At 38.9% G+C, this 12,567-nt stretch overlaps 2 protein-coding genes across 2 annotated transcripts; both read left to right on the forward strand.

The window, feature by feature from the left end:
- The first annotated feature begins 1,694 nt into the window (after positions 1–1,694).
- On the forward strand, positions 1,695–4,374 carry LOC121904398 (granzyme A-like). The gene is made up of 5 exons (XM_042422127.1): positions 1,695–1,758; positions 1,948–2,089; positions 2,654–2,798; positions 3,825–4,100; positions 4,213–4,374. Exons 1-5 carry the CDS (start codon positions 1,695–1,697, stop codon positions 4,372–4,374), a joined length of 789 nt encoding a protein of 262 aa, XP_042278061.1.
- A 4,704-nt stretch (positions 4,375–9,078) lies between these two features.
- On the forward strand, positions 9,079–11,956 carry LOC121904236 (granzyme A-like). Its single transcript, XM_042421874.1, has 5 exons — positions 9,079–9,164; positions 9,354–9,495; positions 10,303–10,447; positions 11,176–11,451; positions 11,566–11,956. Exons 1-5 carry the CDS (start codon positions 9,101–9,103, stop codon positions 11,725–11,727), a joined length of 789 nt encoding a protein of 262 aa, XP_042277808.1. The 5' UTR covers positions 9,079–9,100; the 3' UTR covers positions 11,728–11,956.
- The last annotated feature ends 611 nt before the right edge of the window (positions 11,957–12,567 follow it).

Here is a 12,567-nt window from a genome sequence, read left to right on the forward strand (position 1 = left end):
CATGCTCTTAGTAGCAGCACACTGTGGTTAGATATTATAGGTCAACTTACGTGGGCTTGTGGAAGCTCCTGTCCTCTTCAGTCGACCTGTTTTGTTTTTTTTCATTTAAATAATTATTTCTATTTGTTCAAAACAACTACTCTGCAATCTTTCCATGTACCCCGTGGTAACTACAGAAGTACCCCTTAGATACTAGTAGGTCTGGTGGGGAATCTCTGGCAAAAGGTGAAAGTTTTCTTTTTCATGCTGCATTTAAATATGAAAGCAAAACATCAAAGTGACATTATTCAACCAGATGAAACAAGATGAAACAAGATGAAATTGCAAAGTATTATAAGCTATTATCTGTTTACTTGTTTTCTTGACACATAATATGACAAACAAAACCTCACACATAGATTATCCAGCTGGTTTATTTCAATAAAGGTCGATGCCTATTGATCAACACTGAAAGTATGTGAAAGGGTCCAAATTTAGACAAAAAGGTCAATTTCATCATGATGTCTCTGGTCAGACGAAGAGAACCAAAGCTTTGACTAAAACCATTATTTCAGTCAAGATATATAAGAGAAAAATGTATTTCACATCAAGGCTTAAAGAGAAACATTAATGTGAATGTGGCAACAAATTCTGAAAGTATTAGTCATATCATGAGAAGAAAAGTACTTGACATTTTCTCTATTTCGCACTTTTATATTGTTTTTATATTTTTTGTTAGTTTTTTGTGTTTTGTTTCATACAGTATTTTCACTTTTCCATCAGGCCTATTAATGCATGTTGGTCAAATTCTATATGTTTACTTTCAAAACATATTTGCTGTTGCAAATAAGTTGTACACAAACGTACTTTTTAGGAGTCAGCGTTAATAATGCTAACCTAGTCAAATGTTGTCAGGCCTCTGGTATTACACTCATTTGTGTTTTGGACCCAAAACAATATTTAACATTTCAGAGAGAAACACACATTTACAGTATTCTGATTTAAATCAAAATGTTTCTCAGTTTTGAAGCCGAAGTCTGAACACAACAGTGATAATTTAGTCAATGAAATCTGTTGTATATTTGTGACCACATATACCTTGCTGTTCTCATGCACCTCAGTTTAATTTTCTAAAAGATCATATTATTTTGCATTCTGTTTTTGTGTTATTCTACAATAGAAATGTACTATAAGCCACTTATTGCTGTCTTTAGTGGTAAGACTCATATAAATAAATATCTATGTAAGATGGTTGACATGATGGCTATTTCTTGCACACTGAAGGAAAATTAAGGTTTGATTAAATGTAGAATTCATTTTTATTCTCCCTCTGAATCATAAGATGATAGTATTCAAGTAAGTCATAGCTGGAGTGTTCAAAGACCCCCAGTCTTTAGCTGTTGCATACTGCAAACATCTGCACCCTGCTGATGCACCCTACGTCATGTAAATACAGCCTCCACCACACAGCTGTCAAATAGAACTACTGCATGATGATTAGTAAATGACAGAAACAGTTACCACAGGCTTCTCAATAAAGACGGTTTGCAGTATTTCTCATGTCATGTTTGCATCCATTTTGCTGACTCATGCATTGCTTTGATCAGACCACATCCTTAACACATACGTGACACACATATAAGACAAGTGTTTGCATCGAGGTGGGTTTCAGTGTTCAGTGCATTTACCATCATATCAAACAGAAAGAAGAAGAAATGTTCAGCACGAGAGATCTCAGTGTTTTTCTCTCTTGTGTGGTCCTCCTCGTTGTCCAGTCCAGTAAGTTATATTTTCTATATTTGCAGAAATTTACTTGGTGATATCTTGCTCATAAAAAACATGCAAAGTAATGCTACAGGGGTCTTTCAATATTATAATGCAGCCGGTGCAAAGTGTCATGTTTTGTTTGGGTGACTGACTCATTTATCACCTCTTTGATAAATGAACTGTCTGAATATTTTGTCTTAGGTCATGGTGCTGAGATTATTGGAGGGAAAGAAGTGACGCCTCACTCACTGCCTTTCATGGCTCTGCTGGAGAGCGAGAAACCAATCTGTGGAGGGATACTGATCGATCCACAATGGGTCCTGACTGCTGCCCACTGCTCTAAGTAAGCCTCTTACAGTACTTACCTTACTTAAAATGTCATATCTGGCACTCAAACTATAACTGATGATGTAAGATATGGTCAGCAATTTAGATTTTTAATATACTCAAATAAGGCAACACTTTACTTTAAGTCCCCCTGTTTAGCATTTATAAACACTATGTCAGGAATTATAACTTCTATGAAAACTTATTTCATAGAAACTTCTAAACCTAATTTGGAAGATCTACTAGGAGAGAGTTCTGCTCATATGAATTTAACTGTGGAAGAGTGAAAATAAACATTACCGTTTTATATCAGTCAATTTGACATTTTCAGCAGTTAAGACAGAGTAATAGCTCTACTTAAACTCTGCATTCGACACTATTACCACTGAAGTATCAGCTCTTATTCACACTTTGGGGGAAAAGTGCAGTAGATTTCTCAGTGTCTCAAAAGGCCACATTCTGACGTTATTATGTTTGATAGAGTCATCAGTTTATCATCAGTTTATTCACTTCTTGCATGTAAACCTTTAGTGTATGTGAACTGTAATCTAACAGATTCCTGTGTCTCATGCTGTTGCAGTATCACGAGGGTGTGGCTTGGGGTGCACTCCATAAAATCCGAAAGAAAGGAGAAGGGTACGAGGCAGATCCTAGAGGTGGAGAGTCGCATTCCTCATCCCTGCTATGATGAGACAGAGATAGTCAATGACCTTATGTTGCTCAAGGTAAGGTGATTTCACAATGACTACAGTTGTTGGTTTCAATCTGCAGAGGTGCATGTGTGGTTCATGATGATTTAGAAACATATTTGGAGCTTTGTCTGAACTCTGTTAAACTCTTAAAAGATATGGCTAGTGATTTTCTATATTTTTATTATTGTCAACAAATCTCATGTGCAGAGCCAAACCAACAATGAACTCATCCTACTTACAAGTATTGTATGTGTATCCAAAGTGTGATATATCATATTCCACTGTCCATAGACCTCCATTGTTGTCCAAAAACTATGAAAACACCTTAATGACCCACCAATGCACTAGGTGACACATTTCTTTGGCACTAAAAATTTGGGTACATTAGTTTTTTTTAGAAATGGCTCCAATGTCTAATAACAACGATCACGTTTTCTGGCTCTGGAGAGTAGTTCTGTGTGAGGCAGATGCTACTGAGCATGTGCAAGAACATGGTTTTATTTAAAGAGTTTCGCTAGCTTGTTGTACTTCCTATCACAACCCCTTAAATTTGAACTACATTGTAAATTTGTAAAAAGGTTGCGATATGTAGCATAACAAGCTAGCGAAGAACTAAATGGAACAGCATTTCCACACATGTGCAGTGGTGTCTGCCGTAGAAGGAACTACTCTACAGAGACTATTCATCTTGGGATCCTTTTCTAAACAAACGATTGTGACTGTAATCTTTGTGTTGAAGGAACATGACAACCAGTGCAACAGTGTGTCTCATTGAGGTTTTTTTTAATAGTTTTTGGATGTCAAAGGTATGGAGGAATGCATAATATCAGACCTTGGATAGAAACTTCTAGGTAGGATCAATACATTGTTTGTTTGGCATTGTTAGATGAGATTTGTCAAAAAGAAAAATATAGAAAGTCTCAAAAAAGAGAAAGATCCCAATTTAACTGAACCGAAATTTCAACCAAATTCAGTGCCAACATATAGTCAGGCTGTCCCTTATATAAGACCTGCCATAAATAAGTATTGCTCCTTTTTTCTTTTTTTTTGAAATTTCAGCTCAGCGAATCAGCAAAGCAGACCAAAACGGTGAAATGTCTTGATTTGGGTAAAACTGTCAAAGACCCAACAGCTGGCTCCATCTGTATGGTGGCTGGATGGGGGAAAACAAAAAACAATGTCCAAAAAATGTCTGATATCCTGATGGCTGTCAATGTGACTGTGATCGACAGAGTGAAGTGCAACTCTCCTGAATATTACAACTTCAACCCTGTCATCACTAAGGGCATGATATGTGCTGGTTCAGATGGTAAAAACAATGCTGATAGCTGTTGGGTAAGCACATTCATAAGTAATATATTTTGAGCAGGAAGTAACCTGTAACATCCATATCACCCTAACTGCTGTGTATGTGCCTCAAAATGTCTTGTATTTGCTCTCTCTTTAGGGTGATTCAGGTGGACCGCTGTTGTGCAATGGAGCGCTAGTTGGCATCACTTCTTTTGGACATAGGAATTGTGGCCTGATTAAAAAGCCTGGAGTTTACACTTTTCTGTCACAAAAACAACTAAACTGGATCAAAAGAACAATAAAGAAGTCTGAAATCTAATGAGCTCTTCCTGTTAATGATAACAAATAATTTTTAAGATATTTGTATAAAATAAATATTTGTAAAAGAATCCCACTATTTGTGCTTTGCCGAATAACATATTTGTATTCGGGCACACCCCTAGTCCCAATACATATGCATACCATAATGCATCCCATACAAATGCAGTATGCCAAAAGTACCTGTCCTACTACAACCGGTCGCATTTTGTATTATGTTAGCCAGCATGCTCTTCTGACTATTCTGACCCACAATCCTCTGTGCAGTGGAAGATTCGTCACATCGACTGAGCCACCGAGAAAGCATAGACCATGACACTTGCACTTTGCCAGTGCAATGACAACCTAGACAACCTCAGACCTCTCCAGCATGCCCCCATTACATTGCCTTCTCATCTGATCAATTTTGCCCTCCTCAACACCCGATCATTAAACAACAAAGCCACTATCCTACATGAGCTAGTCCTGGACAATTCAATTGACTTTCTCCTGCTCACAGAAACTTGGCAACAACCTGATGATTTTTTTTCCCTCAATCAAGCATCTCCCCCTGGTTTTGGCTACATTTGCAAACCCCGTCCCTCTCATTGCAGAGGTGGTCTAGCTGTTTTATTCATCCAGAACTTCAGGACTCCTAGCAAAGCATGCTGCTCAATGACTGTCATCCTCATTTACCAGCCACCCAAGCGTAATCCATCTTTCCTGTCTGAACTGTCTGAACTCCTCACAGTTGTCTCATCTCTCTCCTCATGTCTACTGCTGTTCTGCGACTTAAATATACACATTGATTCACCAACCTGTAAGTTTGCATCTGAATTCATCAATTTACTCAACAATTTCAACCTCACCCAGCACATCACCTTCCCCACCCACGTCAAGGGCCATATCCTTGACATAGTCTGCTCTGTCAATCTACTGGTACTCAACATCCATCTGTCCCCTTTACTTCTGTCAGATCATAATCTCATCCAGTTCACTATTCCATCCATAACCCCACATCCACAGCTCTGCAGAGAAATATCCTTCCGAAACTGAAAATCCATCAATCCCCTCCAACTCTCAGACCTGCTCTCCAATGTTCTCTCCCTGGATCCAGGCCCACCTCACCTGATGATCTTGCCAATTACCTCAACACCACATTATCTGCCTCCCTTGACTAGGGGTGTGCCCGAATACAAATACGTTATTCGGCAAAGCACAAATAGTGGGTTTTTTTTTTTTTTTTACGAATATTTGTTTCATACAAATATTTTAAAAATTATTTGTTTTCGGGAAGAAAAAAAAAACATTAAATATCACCATCCCTGCTGGTTTGCTCCAGTTGATCCCTCCATCATCTCCAAACTCATCAGCTCATCCAAACCCACAACCTGCTCCCTTGGCCCCCTCCCAACCCTCCTGCTGAAGACATGCCTTCCCATCATATGCCCCAACTCCTCTCTGTCCCATGGAATAGCCCCCTCTTCCTTGAAAACTGCTGCTGTCTCCCTAATCCTCAAAAAGCCTGGTCTTGATCCATTCTGCCTCAACTCTTATCGGCCAATCTCCAATCTCCCCTTCCTCTCAAAAACTTTGGAACGCCTCATAGCCTCACAACTTCAAACCCACTTGCATTCCAATAATGTATTTGAAACTCTTCAGTCTGGCTTTGTCCCATTCCACAGCACAGAAACTGCCCTCCTCAAAGTATTCAATGATCTCCTCTCCTGTGCTGACACTGGAGCCCTCAACATTCTCATCCTCCTTGACCCTGGTGCAACCTTCATTACCATGAGCCACAACATCTTGCTCGCCAGACTTGAAGACCTTGGTATTGAGGGCACTGCACTCAGCTGGTTCTGGTCCTACCTCTCCAACAGATCACACTTCATTTATCTTCACAACCACTCCTCTGTCACATCTACAGTCACACATGGTGTTCCCCTAGGTTCCACACTCGGCCCACTCCTTTTCATCATTTACATCCTCCCTCTCAGTCAGATTCTCTGCCACTTCAATCTGGATTTCCACTGCAATGCCGATGACACTCAGATATACCTTAGCACCAAATCCCCTCACAACCCACCCCTCTCCCACATTAACTCCTGCCTGTCTGCTATAAGTTTCTGGATGAAGCAAAATTTCCTCAAACCACCAGCGACAAAATTGAACTCCTCATTGGCTCCAAATCCACCCTCAGCAGGACAAACACATCCAAACTCATCACTGATGGCACCACAGTCTCCCCATCCTCCCAGGCCTGCAGCCTTGGTGTGATCCTTGATCTCACCCTCTCCCTCAAGCCCTACATCCACCAAATTGTTAAATCTTCTTCTACCACCTCCTCAATATTGCAAAGATCAGGCCCTCTCTCACACACCCTGCTGCTGAAACATTCATCCATGCCTTCATTTCTTCCCATTTTGACTATTGCAACTCACTCCTCTACGGCATCAGTGCAAGCTCCATCAACAGCTTCCAACTGGTCCAGGTCCATTGGCTTCCTGTCTCCTACCGGATCAATTACAAAATCCTGGTCATCACCTACAAAGCCCTTCACCAACTGGTGCCTCCATATCTCACGGACATCCTCTCCACCTAACAACCATCTCAGTCCTTTAGATACACTACTGGCCTTCTCTGCACCCCCAAGTCCAACCTTCACAGTTTTGGGGACAGAGCCTTCTCTAGGGCAGCTCCCAGGTTCTGGAACTCCCTTCCCCAAGACATCAGAGACTCAGAGTCCCTTATTGTTTTCCAATCACACCTAAAGACCCATGTCTTCTCCACTTCCTTCTCTTAGCCCCACCCCCATCCTCGTGTGTCAGGTGACAGGTGACAGGTGAAGCAACAGTCACTGAGGTGGTGGGGTTTAGTGAACAGCAATCAAGTTTGCATCCGTCCTAACTCCTCTTGGAGTGGCTTCATTGTTAACTATGTCATCCATTGTTATCTATATTGTTCTGCTACTGTGGCTTGCTAAGTAGTTTTCACATGCACTTAGTAGCAGCGCACTGTGGTTAGATGTTATAGGTCAACTTATGTGGGCTGGTGGAAGCTCCTGTCCGCAGTTGAACTGTTTTGGTTTTTTAAATTTAAATAATAATTTCTATTTGCTTAAAACAACTACCCCGCAATCTTTCCACATACCCCGTGGTAACTGCAGAACTATCCCTCAGGTACTAGTAGACCTGGTGGGGAATCTCTGGCAAAAGGAGGAAGTTTTTTTTTCATGCTGCATTTAAAATGAAAGCAAAACATCAAAGTGGCATTATTCAACCTCTCAACCATATATAAACAAGATGAAACTACAGAGTATTATAAGCTATTATCGATTTAATTTTTTTCTTGACACATAATATGACAAACAAAACCTCACACATAGATTATCCAGTTAGTTTATTTCAATAAAGGTTGATGCCTATTGATCAACATTGAAAGTATGTGAAAGGGTCCAGATTTAGCCAAAAAAGGTCAATTTCATCACAATGTCCCTGGCCACATGAAGAGAACCAAAGCCTTGACTAAAACCTTTATTTCAGTCAAGATATATAGAGAAAAATGTTTTTCACATCAAGGCTTAAATGGAAACATTAATGTGAAAGTGGCGACAAATTCTGAAAGTATTAGTCATATCATGAGAAGAAAAGTACTTTTCTACATTTTCTTTATTTTGCACTGTGTGTTTTGTTTCATATGGTATTTTCACTTTTCCATCAGGCCTATTAAGGCATGTTGGTCAAATTCCATATGGTTACTTTCAATACATATTTGCTGTTGCAATTAGTTGTACAGAAACTTACTTTTTAGGAGTCAGTGTTAATAGTGCTAACCTAATGTGTCAAATGTTGTCAGGCCTCTGGTATTACACTCATTTGTGTGTTTTGGACCCCAAACAAAATTCTGCATTTCAGAGAGAAACACACATTTACAGTATTCTGATTTAAATCAAAATGTTTCTCAGTTTTGAAGCCGAAGTCTAAACACAACAGTGATAATTTAGGCAATGAAATCTGTTGTATATGTGCCAAATATTTGTGACTACATATACCTTGCTGTTCTCATGCCCCTCAGACCTATATGTTTAATTTTCTATGATCCGCATATTATTCTGCATTCTGTTTTTGTGTTATTCTATAATAGAAATGTACTACAAGCAACTTATTGCTGTCTTTAGTGGCTGCTCATGTAAGACTCATATAATAAAAATCTATGTAAGATGGTTGAGATGATGGCTATTTCTTGCACAATGAAGGAAAATTAAGGTTTGATTAAATGTACAATTCATTTTTTCCAGCAGTTAGCTCTTGAGTTTTCATTTCACATCATTGATATGTTCCACTTTGTCACACTTTCCTCTGAATCAGATGTTAGTATTCAAGTAAGTCATAGCTGAAGTGTTCAAAGACCCCCAGTCTTTGGTTCCACCCATACTGAAACGTCTGCACCCTGCTGATGCGCCCTACTTCACGTAAATACAGCCTCCACCACACAGCTGTCAAATTAAAACTACTGCATGATGACTGGTAAATGACAGAAACAATTACCACAGGCTTCTAAATGAAGACAGTTCGCAGAAATTCTCATGTCCTGCTTGGGTCCATTTTGCTGACTCATGCATTTCCATGGTCCAACCACATCCTCTGAGATTAACACATAAGTGACACACATATAAGACAAGTGTTTGCATCGAGGTGAGTTTCAGTGTTCAGTGCATTTACCAACACATCAAAGAGAGAGACGAAGAAATGTTCAGCACGAGAGATCTCAGTGTTTTTATCTCTTGTGTGGTCCTCCTCGTTGTCCAGTCCAGTAAGTTATATTTTCTATATTTGCAGAAATTTACTTGGTGATATTTTGCTCATTCAAAACATGCAAAGTAATGCTACAGGGGTCTTTCAATATTATAATGCAGTTGGTGCAAAGTGTCATGTTTTGTTTGGTTGACCGCCTCATTTATCACCTCTTTGATAAATGAACTGTCTGAATATTTTGTCTTAGGTCATGGTGCTGAGATTATTGGAGGGAAAGAAGTGACGCCTCACTCACTGCCTTTCATGGCTCTGCTGGAGAGTGAGAAACCAAAATGTGGAGGGATACTGATCGATCCAAAATGGGTCCTGACTGCTGCCCACTGCGCTGAGTAAGCCTCTTACAGTACTTACCTTACTTAAAATGTCATATCTGGCACTCAAACTATAACTGATGATGTGAGATAAGGTCAGAAATTTAGATTTTTAATATACACAAATAAGTTAACACTTTACTTTAAGTCCCCCTGTTTAGCATTTATAAGCAGTATGTCTGCTTACAACTATATCATAAGAGTTATAAACTGTTTATTAAATGTTTGTATACTGCTTTTAAATGCTACATAGGTGGTCAAAGTGTTTCTTTTCCTCTCGTGATTTTGCGTGTTAAGATTTAAGTTTTCCATAAATTAACTTGGTACACAATCTTTTTTTGATCCACCAAGTCATGCATATAGATGAATCTGCTCTGAATAGGGACATTTAAATTAATTTATTGATGTCTAATGATGTCAGTATACTGCATTTACTGTATTAATATTATATTGTTATAGAAACTTCTAAACCTAATTTAGAAGATCTATTAGGGCCGACTCATATAAATTCAACTGTGGAGGAGCGAAAATAAACATTACTATTTTATATCAGTCAATTTAACACTTTCAGCAGTTTAAACTAAACATTTAAACTAATATATTGATGTCTAATGGTTTCAGTATACTGCATGTACTCTATTAATCTGCATTCAACACTATTACCACTGAAGTGTCAACTCTTCTTCACTCTTGGCAGGGGAAATGCAGTAGATTTCTCAGTGTCTCAAAGGCCACATTCTGATCTTATTATGTGTGATAGAGTATTCTGTTTATCATCATTTTATTCACTTCTTGCATGTAAACCTGTGTCTAATGCTGTTTCAGTATCAAGAGGGTGTGGCTGGGGGTGCACTCCATAGAATCACAGAAAAAGGAGAAGGGTTCGAGGCAGATCCTACAGGTGAAGAGTCGGTTTCCTCATCCCTGCTATGATAAGACAGAGAATGTCAACGACCTCATGTTGCTCAGGGTAAGGTGATTCAACAATAACTACAGTTGTTTGTTTCAATCTGCAGAGGTGCATGAGTGGTTAATCATGATTTAGAAACATGTTGTCATTAAACAACTGACAACATTTCTTAATACAAGCAACTTTAGTCTACATTGTATGCAATTTGGCTTCAGAGCAAATCATTCCACCGAAAGTGCTACCTTGCCCTTAATAGAGCAAATTAAATCATGTCTTGACAAAGGAGGAGTAGTTGGTGCTGTATTTTTAGATCTACATAAAGCAGCATGACTCTCTAAATTTAACTTCTCATCTGGAGCACTGGCATGGATGTCTTCATATTTATCTAATAGGATACAATGTGTTAAAGTTGATGACACACTGTCCAGTAACATGAAGTGCACAATGGATGTTCCACAAGGGTCAGTGTTAGGTCTCCTATTATTTAGCCTATACATTAATGACGTCCCTCAACAGTGTCCTGATGTAGAACTACAAATGTATGCAGACGACACCGTTATGTACACACATGCAAAAACAGCTGAGTTAGCTGCTGCTAAGCTAACAATTGCATCGGAAAGGATCACACATTGGTTTGATCAATCATGTCTGAGTCTAAATGTAAACAAGACAAAAGGTATATTTTTCTCTAAAACCACGGTACAACCTCCTAATGCTGATATTCTCATAAAAGGTGAAAAGATTGACATAAATAAGTAATGCTCCTTTTTTTTCCCTCAAAATTTCAGCTCAAAAAATCGGCAAAGCAGACTGAAACAGTGAAATGTCTTGATTTGGGTAAAACCGTCAAAGAACCAGCAGCTGGCTCCTTCTGTATGGTGGCTGGATGGGGGAAAACAAAGAACAATGTCCAAAAAATGTCTGATGTCCTGATGGCTGTCAATGTGACTGTGATCGACAGAGTGAAGTGCAACTCCCCTGAATATTACAACTTCAAACCTGTCATCACTAAGAGCATGATATGTGCTGGTTCAGATGGTAAAAACAATGCTGATAGCTGTCAGGTAAGCACATTCAGGTAATTAATATATTCTGAGCATGAAGTAACCTGTAACATCCATATCACCCTAACTGCTGTGTATGTGCCTCAAAATTTCTTGTATATGCTCTCTCTTTAGGGTGATTCAGGTGGACCACTGTTGTGCAATGGAGCGCTAGTCGGAGTCACTTCTTTTGGAGCTCCAAAGTGTGGCTTGATGAAAAAGCCTGGAGTTTACGCTTTTCTGTCACAAAAACAACTCGACTGGATCAAAAAGACAATGAAGAAGTCTGAAATATAATGAGTGCTTCCTGTTAATGATTCTTGACCATGTTAATAGCTTCTATTTCTATTCTATTTATTTTGTGCAACATTCATTTTATCCTAATTAGATGTACTGTTAAGAAATTTATATTATAGGTCAGTTGTTTCAACATTCTTTGTCTGACATACTCTTACAGCCCAATCAGATGGGCTCATGTACCCCTACATTGTACCCCTTTGATTGATGGGAAAAGAAAAAAGAAAAGATTTAGTATGTCCCAATAAATATTATGTCAAATGCAGTATGCCAAAAGAACCAGGATGTCCTACTACATCCGGTCGCATTTTGTAGTATGCAAGCCAGCATGCTTTTCTGACTATTCTGACCCACAATCCTCTGTGCAGTGGAAGATGCATCACATCCACATAGCCGCCAATAAAAGCAGAGACCAATGACAGCACATTGACAGTGCAATGATGGCAACCAGTGCAAAGACAGAAGCCGCAATGGCAGATGAAGTAGTGATGATGTCCCAATTGTATGCATACTGCATACATACTGCATGCAACAGTATGGACTTTGTAAGGGCAGCTGTAGTAGGTACTAAAAGTAAAAAGTAGAAGTATGCAATTCAGATCACAACACAAGAGTTGGCATATTATTAACTAACCGCATAAGTTTGTGGGTTATATTAAAAGATCCTGTTTACAGATAGATTTAGATTTATTTATTATGAATGGGACAGTGTGCAGTTTGAAACATTAAAGATGCACTGCACCAGAGTTAGCTTGAAGGCAATTTGCATCTGTAGTCCTCAACAAAAAACATACAACAGCACAACAACAAATAGTAAAAAGCAAAAAAAAAAAAAAACAG

This window comes from Thunnus maccoyii, chromosome 9 (genome assembly GCF_910596095.1).
Source record: "Thunnus maccoyii chromosome 9, fThuMac1.1, whole genome shotgun sequence".
Taxonomy (NCBI): domain Eukaryota; kingdom Metazoa; phylum Chordata; class Actinopteri; order Scombriformes; family Scombridae; genus Thunnus; species Thunnus maccoyii.